The following is a 16,139-nucleotide window of genomic DNA, read 5'->3' on the forward strand; positions in this document are numbered from 1 at the left end:
CAAATCAAAGGGCCTCCACTAAAAAAATCAAATCGTGCACAGCTAATTGTAACCAAATAATAGTCACCACAAAATTCTACATTGAACAGTTTGTTAGAGGGCATGTGATTATCTTTTTGACTTGCTGTCAAAATCAGCACACCTAAAAATGCATCAAACTCCTCTCTAGTAATTTCTGAAATTGTGCTTGTAAAGTTGGTGTAGTTTACTCGTTTTCTTCTTATTCCAGAGTTAGTGTGCCTAATAATACTGTCTTTCATATCATGTGTATAAGATAATAAAAACACATCCAAAGGGTTTGTTTTGTTTCTTGCATTGACAGTTGGACCTGGTCAAATATGTACCATATTTCTTGCAGATGCTCCAGTATTGGTTGCTTGTGAGGGAATGTTACTCCACAAGTGTCCGTTCTTGCCCCGCATACGCTGGTTAGGACACAAAAAGTGATGTGGATCATGAGGAACTGGTGGTGGTCCATTAACTGCAGTTGGTTGTGATGCAGGACAAGCTAAAGCTGCTTGAGGTCCAGCACTGTTGTTGAAGCAGGAAAACTAAAGCTGCTTGAGGTCCAGGCACTGGTGGTGAAGCAGGACGAGCTAAACCTGCTTGAGGTCTAGGCAATGGTGGTGAAGGACGAGCTAAACCTGCTTGAGGTCTAGGCACTGGTGGTGAAGCAGGATAACTAAAGCTGCTTGAGGTCTAGGCACTGGTGGTGAAGACGGACGAGCTAAATCTAACTGAGGTCCTACTGCACTTATTCCTACCATAGGAATGTCTGTCGGTGGAGGATGGCAATAAGCTGTAATGACAGCAACGATCGTCTCATCTATAGTACACATAGATATAGAGACATACCTGTCTCTCGTGTAGCAATTTTAGCAGTAGGTTTTTCCAACAGGTCATCATTATCACTAGCAGAACTAGTATCTGGTGACAAATAGTCCGGGTCAGCGTCTGTATCATTACTGTCGTCTATACCAGAGTAGTGTTGTAACTCAGCGGCGTCATCTTCTTCAGACTCAACGTCATCAGATAAACTTTCATTCAAACATTGTAGAATACGTTCTTTCTGATCACTATCCATTTTGATAGTTCACCAATAACTATATTTTAACTATTACAATACAGTTATACTATTATTTACAAATTATTCATTTACAAAAACACACAGGTACAATAATAAAATCACAAAGAAACACTAAACTTTCGTACATATGACGAGCATGTAAAAGACTACTATCGTCAGCAAGCCGGCAACAACGTAAAAAAACAAAACGTAAAAACAACATACAAGCTAACGTTTCGTCTCCACGACTACGCATTCGACATATTGCACAAACTATACAAGCGTGATAGCTACCAAACTACTCACGGACCCGACTGAGGGGTGAGTGGCCTTACGTGGAGAGGAGGGAGTGCTCAAACAAAAACTTAGTGCGACCCACCTGATAAACCATAACGCGTCATCATAGTGATGACGCCTTAGCTTTCTAGGGTTAAATAAACTCTTACTATCACAATTTTGTTTATAATATTCATTCTGTTAATAAATAATTTGTTCAAAAGATTTCATTATCAAGATTTAAGTTTTATCCAAATCAACCTATAGATTGATATTTATATGTACCATGTTTGATGTAGTTTTAAATTTTGAACATAAACAAAACTAAATAAATTTTGTAATAAAGACATTTTAATTTCATGTGTTTGTAAAAATTGTTAGCATTTCAACGACTGATTGGTATGTCTTTTAACTTAACTACATTGCAGTAAGAAAATTCAATATACGTGACACAAAGAGACACAACAAAATGGATAGTGTTTTTATTGCATATTCAACACTTAACTGAAACCGTTCCTGAGCTGTTGGACGCAACTACTGGTTCTTTCATTTGATTTTTTTCCATAATACATTTATAACCCGGGATCACTCGCGTGTTTTAGACTAACACCGTTACTCGCGTGTTAGGTTGAATCTAACATTTGGAAAATATTGAATAAAAACTCATTTTCCATTAATTTTTTTGTTTTTATTGTACATAATTGCATCTTAAAACAGTACTTTATACATTATTATGAAACATTTTAAATGGTTTGTTATAAAAAAAATATACATATTGATTATATGAGCAGTTTTGAAAAAATGCCCTCGAGTGCCAAAATAAAAAAAAAGATTGTAATATTCTTAAAATGTACATTTACATAAACATGTACAGTCTCTGATTATCACAAGGTGTTCTTGATCATTTACTCTGCATCTTGAGGGTTTTCTGCAGCTGCGCACTGGAAGCATGTCAGCACTGTAGAAGAAATATGCTCTTTGCATACTGCGTGGTTACAACCACTACATCTGGCCTGTGTATACCTGTTTTTTCTAATAGGACAGTATACACATCGGGTTTTTTGTCCGTCTTCTGGAGGTGGTGCTGGTGTTGTTGCAGGTGTTCCCACAATGCTCTTGATCTTTTGGCGAAGTGAAATTGATAAGTTCGTCAGTGATGACCGTCTTGTAATGTGGGGGATTGCAAGTGCTCTAGCCAACTCGGTTAAATACTTCCGTCTGGGCATTAGAATGTTTGTGTTACTCTTCAGAATTATCTGGCTGTTAATGGCTCCAATATTCAACAAAGAACAAAATACAGTGAACGGCCATCTGTTACTAATCCTTGAAACACAATATTCTGTTTTCATTCTGTCAACCACATCTACACCTCCTTTTTGTGAGGTTGTAAAATGTGATTAGTTCTGGTTTCAAATTATCACCACTTTTCTTCGTCAATCACTCCTTGTTTGTGCATGGTTGATCCGACTAAAACATTTTTATTTCTCTTTGGAATGTATGAGGCTAGCATACAGTTGTTTGGGCTTTTGGAGAAGGCAAATATAGTACTCTTTACTGGACGTTCACGTAAATTGGTCGTGAGTTTCTAAAGGCAATTGGCGCTTATTTTTACGAACAGTTCCTACTACAGTAAGTCTGTGATTTGCATAGAGGTCATTAGCCAATGGTATGTCCATGAAATAATTATCCATTGTAACATTTCTTCCGGAGTTGTCAATGGGTTTTATCATACGTTTTACAAACACTCACTACATCATTGCTTAAATCAAACTCTCCTGGAGGCTGTTTTTCCAGGATAAATCTCGAGGTTGTTTGTAAAAAAAAGTCCTTGCATCAACCAGTGCGTAAATCTTTATCCCGTATTTCGCGGTTTGTTGGCAATATATTGCCTGAAGTGGCACTTGCCCCTAAACGCCTCCAACATTTCGTCTAGAGTTGTTAATGCACCTAGATTGTAGGTGTCTTGACATTTTTTTTACAAATGCCTCAAACACGTCCCGTATTGGTGCTAAGTTATCCTTAGTTGATCGGGCAGGTCTTGTGCTCTTCTTATCAAATCTTATGGCCTGAATGAGTGTTTGGAAACGCTTTTTAGACATCGTAGCCACAAAGAAATCAGGAGCAGTGCCATCATTTGCCCAAAGCTCATCAATATTCAAATGGTTACCTTTCTTGACACCAGCCAAATACAAAATACCAAAAAATGCATGTGTAATTCGCAAAAAATCTGTTTGAGGGCAGTCTTTTTCTCCTCTTGTGTACTTTTGGCTCATAACTAACAGCTGTTCATTTGTTACAACGTACTATTTCATCAATTAACGTGTTCGGGAAAAAACAATTTCCACGTGTCATAAATTGTGTTAGAATGACGTGCCATAGCCTTTACTCCAGGTAGTGTTGTAATTATATTTTTGCCTAGGTGTTCTTAAACTGGGAGGTTCATGTACATTCCATCCCGTGATTTGGTCTCTTCCTACATAGTACGGTTGTAAGTTAGAGACTAATGATAGATTAGGCCTACTTACAGTTGGTGGTGTCGTAACACTGGGTTCACATGGATTAGCACTTTCAGTAACTTCATTAGGTTCATTCTCGAAGTCTGACTGCTCTGAGTTGGTGTCTTGATCATCAATTTCAGTTGTTGCATCCAAATCTGACACGTCATCGTGCAAACAAATTCTCCTCTTCTTCTAACCAACCCAAAATGTGTTCATTGTTCAATTTTTAAGTATCTGTTTATAAATGTCACTTAGTTCAAGCAAACAGATTAACTACACCACAATATTAAAATTAAATCAACAAAAAAACTAAAGTTGAACACAAACAAAACACTAACGCGGTTACTCGCGTCGTTAGGTAGCACCTAACAAATGAGACAACATCGTTACTCGCGCGGTAGGTTGGCACTAACAAGCGCGCGTATGGCTAACACTCCCCTCCCCACCAGTTACCCCCACCACACGGAACTTACTCTTTTCGCGCGAAAACATGCTCACAAGACACTTCAACGAGGAATAGACAAAAAGACGAGAAAAATATAGTAACTTTGACTAGTAATATTGTACTCCATTTACCAATGTTAGGTTCAACCTAACAGCGCGAGTGATCCCGGGTTAAAACAATTGTTTGGTTCTTTTTCAAAAATCATATATGAAATTTTACTTCTGCTATCCAGTATATATTTTTGTTTCCTCCCTCCAACAATACAAAATTCAACAAAAAATTTACAAAAAATTGTTACTAACAATAATATGCAATTATATATATATATATATATATATATATATATTTTGATATAGTAAGTATAAAGACTATTTTTATTAATTTATGAAAAACGTTTTGCAAAGTCAAAAAATTGTCTTCCAACTCAGCAGTGTTTTGCAAATTCTGGATTTTAAAAAGTTCCAAAATACTACATCAACTGTCAACAAATAGAATGTTAAGGAGTATGAAGTAATATTGAAAAGAACACTCAATTTATAAGAGAGCTAATCAAATAAGCCATTGTTAATATCCATGGAAATAGAACCACTTTTACTGAAAGCCACATCTGTCCATAAATTATCGAGGCTGCAAAATTCTCGTTGACTCTTTCTCCAAAAATTTCAGACGAACCAGCGGACATGTTGATCTGGTTGCTATTCGTTGGAATTTTCTTCATGTGCTGCATTGGTTCCCTCTTCTCCTTCATCCAATGCTGCTGACATGGGTGGACTCTTGGGCTGGATAATTTTGTTGACTTTCATTGCAGCCGTTGCCACCGGTGCAGTATTTGATATGAGCTCAAAATTTTCATACATGGAGCGTAAAAACACAAGAATGGGTAGGTATGGTGCCTCAATCAAAAGAAGCATATTTTTTAGGAAAGACAAAAAGGAGAAGACAGCTGAGAAAGATAAGGAGAACACAAAGGAAAAAGAAGAAGAAGTTACTCATTTATAACACCTTTTACCACACAAACTTATTGTCTATGTAAAAATAAATATTTTGACTTAAAAAAAAAATGCTACTAGAATAACATGAGCTTTATTAATTACTATAATTTTATTGTTTTAAGCTATAGAATTGCAATTTTTAAACTGCCAATCCAATATTTTTTTTCATATCACTTTGCAAAAATAATTTAAAAAGCAAATGAAAGATAACTTTTACTCATTAACTGTATGAGCCTAATAGATTAGTCGAATAATACAGGGAAAACCCATTTTCAATTAAATTAAACATGTATTGCCTTTTAATTTTAATAACATACAGATGTCAATACTGAGAACATGAAGAGAAACCATGTTTTACAATCATTCAGGCTTACTTCGATTGTACAAATGACCAAACCATAGGGTTCTACCAAATGAAAAGATTACTGAAGTTTGGTTTCTAATCTTACTGTAGCAAAACCGGTATTATTTGTATTTAATATACACGTTTTATATCATTTTAGTCAACAGATTTATGAAATGATCACTAGTCATCTCCAGTGTTACCATCACATTTGTTTTAGAACTAATTTCCCGAATTCAGCGCACAATTATCATTTGGCGCACAGTGCTATTTCCAGCATTATCGCAGCCACCATCACACAAAAAAATTGTATATACAGATGTTGAACAATAATTGTTTAATATTTTGTAATTTTATATTGTTTACTTAAGATTATAAACCATACAAATAGTCCTTCCACCTCAGTTGCACGAAGTAGGTAGGTTTTGAGACAGTTAAAATATAATTTATTTGCCATGGAATTTACAATATGTATTTAACATCGCAAAAACCGCTCAATATAAAAAAGTTTAGGGAACGTTATGTGCATTTCATAACACAATTTTTTATTTCGTCTATGTCCATAAATAACCAAGCTGAGAATTAAGAATATTGTAACAGCTGTCCTAATGGAAAATAGAGTAGGCTATCAAGCTTGTCAACAAACTTATTTGAGATATTCAAAAGATCAATTGATGTACCAAGTTAGAACATGTTTGAGGCTTTTCTTTTTAAACAATTATCATTTCAACAAGCGTGGTTTATATATGTAATTTCAATAAACATTGAATCACAAAAGGTACTTGCTCCGCTGAGAGAAATTTTTTTTAAATATATACAAAAACTTTGGAACAGGGAGTGGTTTTGGGTTCTGGGAATGTTTAGTTGCTACAAAAAAATTTTCAGTAAGTGCCTAGTAGTATGAGGACAACTGCAATAGGCTGATTTTGTGACAAAATCTACGTAACGAAAGAGGTAGCACACAGGTGATCAGACTGCCCCTTAAACTTTTTTATGTTTAGTAGTTTTTGGATTTCTTTTGGTCCGTACTGAACATTATTTTACATTCTCTGCACAAGTTGTTGTTCTCAATGAAGGATGCAGATGTTGTAACATTGTTCACTGTCACTCAGATTATTCACCCTGTGTATTTTGCTGTTTACAGTTTATTTATCATGTTTGTTATTTTCTTGTCATTTTGAGATATATATAAAACAATGTCAAAAAATGTAACAGATTTCTTTTATTAACTTTTTTAGATAACTACCACTATTTGTTAGTCAAATCTCAAATAAGCACTTTTTTATAAAAATATTAAAAAAAATTATCAATATAAACTTTAGTACATATAAAGGGCGAATTAGACCACCTGGGCCACTTATTTGTAGTGGTAAAACCAGTGAAAATAGAAACTCTGTTTCAATTGAACTCCTATTTTGTGGCAAAAAATTCTATAAAATTATCTTAAACCCGCAAAACTCTGTGAGTATTTTATTTGGGGGGGGGTGGGGATGTTTTTAAAAACAATTAGTAAAAATGGAATATATGGTACCTCATTTTAAAGGTATATTGACACAGATCATACAATTTTTTAAATTTAGCTTGCTGTAAATGTAAAGAGTATTAAAAATCTATAAAACTAGCAGGTTTTTTATTGTTACTTTATTATAACTTATGAAACTCCAAATTTTACCTAAAATAGTTGATTTGCCCTTACAAAATATAACTTAAAAGAAATTTCCTACAAAAACCTCCCCCCCCCCCAAAAAACAAAATACCTCTTGCAGCTTTTGGAGGGTTCAAAATAATGTTATATAATTCTTTGGCCACAAAATAGGGGTATACAGTTGAAATTTGAGTTCATATCTTCACTTGTTATAGCCCTACAATCAGTGGCCCAGGTGGCCCCTGTATTTCTGTTTTCAGGACAAAATTTCCTACAATTTGGCTATTCTAAATTTAAGATGTACATATTATTTCACTTTGCAAGCTATTTTTTTGTTTTTGTTAAAATGTTTTTTTCTTAAGCAAGAATTAAAAAAAATTATAATTACACAAGCTGAAACCATAGTTCATTACAAAAAAATGATATACAAAACTTTATATATTACTTATTGTTAATATAAATTTTACAAGGAGGATCTGCAACACTACACAAAAAGGCGTGCATTTTACAAAATATAATGAACGCCCGGAGTTATGAAATTGCAATTGTATGCATATCCTCAAGGTAAAAGAATTCATGAAATGTTGGACTAAAGGAATGGGTACTTTAATTTTAACATAAATAGTTAATTATTAATCAAACTTTATGCATGAATGTGTTTCTTTGATAACTCGGATGAATTGCATCATGCGTTTTGTTGGAAAACTAAACATGTTTTACTGCATTCATGTAACTTTTCAGTACCTACATTGTTAGTATCTATGGATACCACATACGACTAAAGCTATATTTTGTATGAAAGGAAACCTGCAGTTACACAAAAAAATTCTAGTTCTCAAGTATCATGTTCTAAATTCTACCCTCACATGGACATATTAATTTGGCTGCTTCTAGGTGGAATAATTTTTGTGTGCTGTAGCGGCTTCTTAGTCTCCTTCGTCTCCCCTTGGTGTTTTTTCTGTTGACATGGCCGGTTACGTGGTGTGGGCTATAGTGGCAGTGTTCTTGGTGGCCGTATGTCTAGATGTGGCTGCGAGAATGTCAGCTTCGGGAGATCGAGGTTACAGACCACCGGTGGACACCGCTGAATACTACGCGCGCGCCAGGACAGCCTCTCATATCAAGAGAGACAGACTGAGACGGCAGGTGGAAATGGAAGAAGAAGACTTGAGGAGGAGAGAAGCAGACTTGAGGAGAAGAGAAGAAGAGAGGAGAAGAGATTAGACAGAAATTAATTATCACTGGTTGTGTGGATACTATGATCGTACATACTCATTTTCTGTTACATAAATGTTGTTCAACTTTCAATGCAAATAAAGTGAGTAACTAAACTTAATTGTAACAAATTATAAATATGCAACTGGCAAAACACATGTGCTAGAATACAATGTTTTAATATACAATGATGCACCTTTCAACCCTTTTTGATCGATTTTATTGTGTACAGTGTACATTTCAAATTTGATGAATTCATCTTCAGGTACCTGACAAGGTATTTTATTGTTGGTGAAGCCTATCACTCGGGATGGAAAAATGTAATTTTTGTCTCTGTCTATTCACAAGGTATCTCAAACATTAACTGACCTATAGACTTAAAGCTTCATTTATATATTAGCAACACTGAGTTCGATGAAGGTGCATGTCACTCAAAGGGCTTCGGCTGAGCGTTACCAAATATTTTAACATTCTTACACGAAACCATGATATCAACGAGAAAATAGAATAAAATGTATAAACAAGCTGAGTACAGTCATATGGAATTTTAAAATGGAATACACTAACACATGTAGATTATACATACTGAAAAAATAAAAAAATAAAATGGCAGTCAAAAGTTGATGACAATATATGATTTCGGGCTCTCTTGTGTTGTTGTACGCTCTCTACCTTACTGAAACTTTTATTACTTAACACTGCAAAGAAACCTCACTCAATGGACAAAAATGTGAATGTATCATGAGGCAAGATATCTTGATAAAGATTATCTGCAGGCTTTAAATGTTGTATGAAACTTCATTCTTACATAGACAAGAATGAGTTATATGATGGTGCATGTCTAACCATGAAATTTGTCTGAGCATTATTGAAGTATTTAGTAAGCTGACACAATTTCATTTTTGTCTGCCAAGGTGATGTAAAATTTCTTTTCTGTATGATGTATGTCTGTCTATCTGACCACAGGACAATCTCAAAGCCTACAGGCTTGAAATTTTTACTTTCAACCTTAGTGGAGGCTGATATGTGGGTGGCCAACTTTGTAATATCTTAGCCACTTGGGCCAGTAAAATTCTAAACATGTAATTGTATAAATATTAGAGTTGGAGACATAGCTCGGAAACATTTATGGATACTGTAGGAAACACTTACCCCGACACCAAGGGAAGACAGAGAATTGTCGTTGATAATTAGCTGCATGGCGGGTGTAACCGTCTCCTCCTTGCGGGCCGAGCGCACCTTGGAAACAAATGTCTCTGCTTCCGTGGGCGGCTGCCAATCCGGATTAGTCAGTGTGAAGTGGATCAGTGACAGTTCCGTCTTGCCATCCTCCGCCTGATACAAACATCATCTTTATAAGTTATGATTTGTCACTACAAGGTATTTACTAGTGAATGACCTAACCCAGATCTAGGAATGTTCTGTTCTTTTAAATACTTACAATTTAATGAACAAGACACAATCAGTATAAAATATACTCCCAATAGTCCCTCCTTTAGCAGCTACAGAGTGAAACGTATTATACTTTCGGGATAGCCCTCATATATATTGCTGGTTGGTCTCCACATGGTTTAATTTATTGGAAAAACAGCCCTTGGGCGTAGCAGATTGTCATGTACAATAAAGAAATTTTCCCACCATATAATATGGTACACGGTCAATATAAATTGAAAACATGATTTAAACTATTTTTAAAAGATACAGTGCACCTAACTGATACTTTGATGTCATCATTCAGTTTACTGAACCGAATGAACTGACCTTAGATAGCCTACCAGCACTTGAGCTACCATGTACCTGATTGTACTGGTTAACGCAAGGCGGCAGAGACTTTTTGGCATGCCATGTAGGATTGCCATGGCGATGCACATCCATCTGAGCGAACGAGCAGACGTCACCAACACCCTGCACTTGCACCGTGAAGTGTCGCAAGAAGTCCACGATGTCCAGAGCCTTGGGTCGCAGATAGAAGAAGAGAATGAATGGTGTGATCACAGGCGACAACAGTTCCCCCAGCAGGTATGTCTGTAACATTTGGTTGGACATGGATATTAAATCTGCAACATCAACTAATTTCTTCAGTACAACTACTTGCACTGTGAAGCGTCACTATAAGTCCACTAGCTGGTTTACAGAAATGGCAACCTACCCCACAAATATTTGTCAATTCTTTTATATAACCGCCATAGTCTTTATCCATCCAATCGTTTGCATCATTTTTGGAATTATCACCACTTTCATAAAGTATGAGTATATTAAATATGAGATGTTTCAACAAATGTACAAAATATAAAATATATTCTGGTGATTGCTTTTACCATTTTACTGTTCTGAAACAAATGGCAAGCCACAGTGAATCAATGAGAAATTATAACTGAGATCACTACAAGGCATAACGGAAACTACATAAAGGTGTTTCCACCATTATTCGCTAGATAGCATATGCATTCAGTTGAAGTATTATCTCTGCAAACAATAGAGTTGCAACAACAGTAAGTTGCACAGAGTAATTTGGGTTACTGCTGATGACAAAAGACGGAGTTTTGAGTAACATCCATGGTTACTTCTCAAGGGGTTAACAAGCACGAGTACTCACAGCTTTATACTGGAAGAGCTGGGAGAGTTCGTTGCGTACTCGGGAGGTATGAGCATTACCCCGCCAGTTGTCCGGAAGATAGTGCACCTGGGCCAGAATGGCTGTCATCAAGTTCTCGGGACACCATACCAGGTTTTCGTCGGGGATAAATACCCTGAAATAGACAGATGGCATATTAGTAGTGATCGCAAGATGTCAGTTTATATCTTATAATGCGATGACAGAAACTCTAAAACTCCTCATACGTTCTATGTGATTGTAAAGGCAAGAGGCAAGCAGAAAATGCCACAAATCGTGTTAACTGTTATAGTGTTAAATTCCTGATGGCGTAAAACTGTTGGTGTATACATATTACTGCTGGCTCAACAAATCATGAAATGTTCAATTTAAATTAATTCTCTGTTCTTTATTCCAATATTTTTATACTATGAGGCATAATACATTCTAAGTGATAGTATTTTGACACACTTCTGTTCTCAAAGTTCATATAATTAACAACTAAACTCTTGATTGAAGTTCATGTAACGAATAGACTATTGATTAAGTTAAAATATTTAGTAGTAACAATACTTGAAATCCACTTTAGGAATGTTAATTAAAACAAATACCTACGAAAATTAAAAAGTCCAAATGTAAACAGTGATTGATAAACACAGATAACTATGCCACAATAAAATCACATTTACTTGATTTTTCTATAACTTAATTTAATTATAAGTGTTTTAAAATTGTTTGAAGTATAAAACTTTAGTACAGGATTGTTTTACTCTACTCTTTGTCAGCTAGGCAAAAAGTCCAGAAGTACAGTTTTTACTAAATCCTCTTTTATCTTTATCTCAATCGACTGGGCAGTGAGCTGTGTTGTATGATTTACCTGAAACCAGCTATGATGGCTCCGAGTACAGTGATGGCAGTCAGCACATGATCCACAGTCAGGACGACCCCACTGTACACCGTCAGAGCCAATAGAACAGCTAAGATAGATGTTATGCTGTGTGATTTACCTGAAGCCAGCTATGACGGCTCCAAGTACAGTGATGGCAGTCAGCACATGGTCCACAGTCAGGACGTCCTTGTTGTACACCGTCAGAGCCAGTAGGACAACTAAGCTATTTGTTATGTTGGGTGATTTACCTGAAGCCAGCTATGATGGCTCCGAGTACAGTAATGGCAGTCAGCACATGATCCACAGTCAAGACGTCCTCGTCGTAAACTGTCAGAGCCAAGAGGACAGCCAACATCGAACCAGCTACAAATACCACATTCCTGGACAGCCAGTGTTTCATTAAAAACTTCCACTTTCAACATTTTTCTCAAGCATATATCACTTTCTAGAGACAAATTGGAACAATAAAAGAAAAAAAAACTGGAATCATCTAGACTCGCATACACTAAAAGAGAAATAAGAACGTTCCCAAAAAATTATCATCCCTGTGAAAAAGAATGAGCCAATGTTCTTTATCTAAGCTCAGAAGCCCTTTCTATACGTTGAAACTAGTGACAGATATTTCATATCCCCCTTGAGACAAATAGTCAATATAAGACAGCACAATCTCTAAATTGTCATCTAGATTGGTTTTAAATTTGATACTGATTCCCAACGTACTTACTTGTAACTATAGACAGTCCATCCAAAGTAATATTTAATTTCCATTACATGTTTGTATTTACATTATAAATTTAATTCCAATACTTTGTTAATTATAACATAAACATACATTAGTTTCATTACACACAAAATTACATTTATGTTATTGGTCTTACATATAAGCATTCATATGATTAATAATTTTGCAGTTCCCGAAATCAGGATTCATTTCTACCAATTCAATGTAAAAATCTCCAAAATTGGCCAAAAATACAGAATAAAGGCTGTAAAAATTATAGAAACAACTATTGCAAATACTGTAACAAACTGTAATGAGACATTAAACTTGTAAAAGACATTTTTGCAGTTTCTGAATTAAAATATGGGAAGAGAGTGGAACAAAAATCAAAACCTTCTAACTGACTCAGAGACATTAAATTCGGACATGATATATTCTTTATATAAAGAGGGCGGAGCTAGCGTTAACACTTGAATTTTTTTAGTTCTACTTTCATTAGCCACTTTAACTTTTATTAACATTATCATGGCATCAAAATAGTTTGCCTTCTAAATAATTTCTGCATCCATGTTAACATTAACCTCGGCATTGTCAAACTCTTCACACTCAACACTGTAATCTAATGCACAGTATACCTTTTCTTTCAAAACACGATTTACTTTTTTAATTTTCGTTGCCATATGAGGCTTTACTGTGACTAGGAAATGCATGAAGCTTTAATGGAGAGCATCCCAAATTGGCTAAAGTTTTATTAGAATAATCAATACTTTGCTTTTTAATTTGTACTGGAGTAAATTCGACATCTGGAACTTCTTTGTCACTTCCAGTGTTGTCATTTTCTTCGGTTTTTTCCCACATAAGTTGCAACATGTTAGGCATAATTTTTGTCCTGGTTGTATGTTAATTTCTCTACCAGTTAATGATTTCACTAAGGCCATGCTTACTGGCCTCAATGATTTGTTGACAGTTGATTTTTCGATAAGGCTTCTGTTGATTTTACCAAACACGATTAGTTAGTTACACTAAGATTGTAACGATGTGTCTTTTTTATGGGTCTCGGAAATTTTTCTGCCACATCCTTACGTAAACGCTTCAGATTTCAAAATTTACAAAAGCAAACTTGCTAAAACTTTTTCTAACAGGAGATTTAAAAACTTTTGAACCGGCAGCTCAGACAACCTAAAAAGGTTACAAATATTCCAAATCACTTCCAAAATGATCCTAAATTTATAGCATTATAAAATTGGGTATGAAATTTTTTTAAACTTGCCCTTAACTGAGAAATTATTGTCCAGGCCACCTAGAATAGTATTTAAGAGACTGCAAAACTTGAAGAATATGCTTTTAAGCTCAAAATTCATGTTAGAAAAAATTCTCAAAATTTATCTTTTGGCTGTGAACCATGAAATAAACCACGTTGTGGTATTTGCAAAATTATGGATAAGACCGATTAATTCCAAAGTAGCGTCACTAAGAAAACTTATCCAATAGATGGTAAAGTGGACTGTACCTCCAACAATTCAATTTGCCAGCTAACCTGTAGGTTTTGTCCAAGGACTACATTGGGCAAACTTCAAATTCTTTGCAGGTAAGAACGACTGGTCACAGTCTTTATATTAATCACAAAGACGAAATAAAACCCCCTACACTCCTACATCATAACAAAAGCTTTGAGGATTGCTATAAACTCAAAGCTATAAGCAAAATTAAACTTTGTGAAAAAAGATCTTGACATGTTTGAAACTAGGGAATAATGACACCACACCAACTTTATTGTATTAAAATCGAAACAACCATATGGACTCATTTGCCAAACTATTGTTTTCCACTTGAATCCTTAGATTCTGATCTACAAATGTATCTAAATTAAAAATTGTCATTTACATTTAGAAAATTTATTATCAAGCCTTTCTTCTTTTGTTTGTTTATTTTATTCAATGTAAGTTTATACATTGTACTTGAGAAAGTTGTAATTACAATGAAATATTGTACATTAAATTATTGTAGGTTTCTTTTAAACCACTATAAGAGTATATATATATTTAATTTAGGTACATTTGTATATCAGAATCTAAGGATTCAAGTGGAAGACAATAATTTGGCAAATGTTGAGTCCATATGGTTGTTTCGATTTTAATATAAGTTCGTGTGGTGTCATTATTCCTTAGATTCAAATCATTTCAAAACCTTTTTTCAACAAAGTTTAACTTTATTTATAGCTTTGACTATATATAAAGTTTTCAATAAACATTGAGTCTCAGTAAAGCAAGTACTTTTTGGGATTTAATTTTCGTTGAATATTAAACCAGACTATACCACTTATATCAATTTAACAAATGTTGAAAGATATTTGGCCTATCGATCATATGTTAGTATGCTTATTTAAAAACATATGTGAAAACCCACTGTGAAACCATATTATCATAATATTGATTTTTTTTTAATTATATCAAAAAGAAGTATAAATCCTAGAGCAATAAAACTTCACAGGTCATAAGAAACAAATGTGCAAAGTTTCATGCAAATCAGAGATGGTGGAAGACATTTCATTAACGTATTGGGTGATCTGATATGGAATGACCCTGGTCCGAGAACGAGTCCAACAGCAGCAGGCCAGGAAATAGGAAGGTCAGATGTTCAGGCCAAATCCAGTTGGCCCAAGGCCAGACTATAATACAACAAACATGTTTCTTGCCATAAACAAGCACCCAAGACAGGTTTTTAACTCTAGCCCAAACAACACATAATTCTGGCGAGTGCTAAACAAGAAAATAACCTAACAACTTTCAGAAAGGGACACCTAGTTTGGACGTAGAAAAGTACATAGTCATCTTTACAAAACTGTTATTGTCTCTATGTCCAAAGATACAACCCCTAACTGCACAAGATAAAGAAAGATAACACAAGTGACACAAATGATCTGCCTTTGGGATCAAATGATTGGGAAGCTAAAAATTAACTAACCATGGAGTAAAAAATGAAAAACAAAGGGGTGCCAGTAATATCAAGCCCATCAAACACGCTGAGTCATTTTCCGATGAAGGCACCATTGAAAGTGCCGAAGAGTGCCAACGATACAGCACATTAAGAAGTGTCAATAACCACAATTCAAGTTACATCATCAAGATTCATTGAGTCATATATATATATATATATTGTCTTTTTGCTGTTAACACGCAAAATCATTAGTAGAATTTGCTAATTCTGTACTAAGCTATAATATTTCTTGTAATTAATTTAATTTTAAATTTTGCCTAGGCTATTGTTTATACATATAAACATATATATATATATTATGTGTTAACAGCAAAAAAGACAATTTTTATGGTTTAATTATGCAAACAAACACAATAATAAAAAGGCACTGGTTAAAATAGAATTAAGAAACTGACCGTTTAGTATTAAATTTAATAACAGATTAACCACTTTGTCCTATATAGAAATGCCAGATTTATT

The 16,139-nt window shown here is 34.7% G+C and overlaps 1 protein-coding gene across 2 annotated transcripts in view; it reads right to left on the reverse strand.

Moving 5' to 3' along the window:
- LOC124359975 (autophagy-related protein 9A) overlaps nucleotides 1-16,139 on the reverse strand; it is an 82,241-nt gene that overhangs the window by 15,993 nt on the left and 50,109 nt on the right. For both annotated transcript variants that reach the window (XM_046813182.1, XM_046813184.1), the window contains exons 9-12: nucleotides 12,211-12,342; nucleotides 11,077-11,230; nucleotides 10,278-10,505; nucleotides 9,633-9,815 (exon numbers count right to left, since the gene is read on the reverse strand). In XM_046813182.1, coding sequence (XP_046669138.1) covers nucleotides 9,633-9,815; nucleotides 10,278-10,505; nucleotides 11,077-11,230; nucleotides 12,211-12,342 — 697 coding nt within the window. The remainder of the gene's footprint in view (nucleotides 1-9,632; nucleotides 9,816-10,277; nucleotides 10,506-11,076; nucleotides 11,231-12,210; nucleotides 12,343-16,139) is intronic.

This window comes from Homalodisca vitripennis, chromosome 4, assembly GCF_021130785.1.
Source record: "Homalodisca vitripennis isolate AUS2020 chromosome 4, UT_GWSS_2.1, whole genome shotgun sequence".
NCBI lineage: Eukaryota > Metazoa > Arthropoda > Insecta > Hemiptera > Cicadellidae > Homalodisca > Homalodisca vitripennis.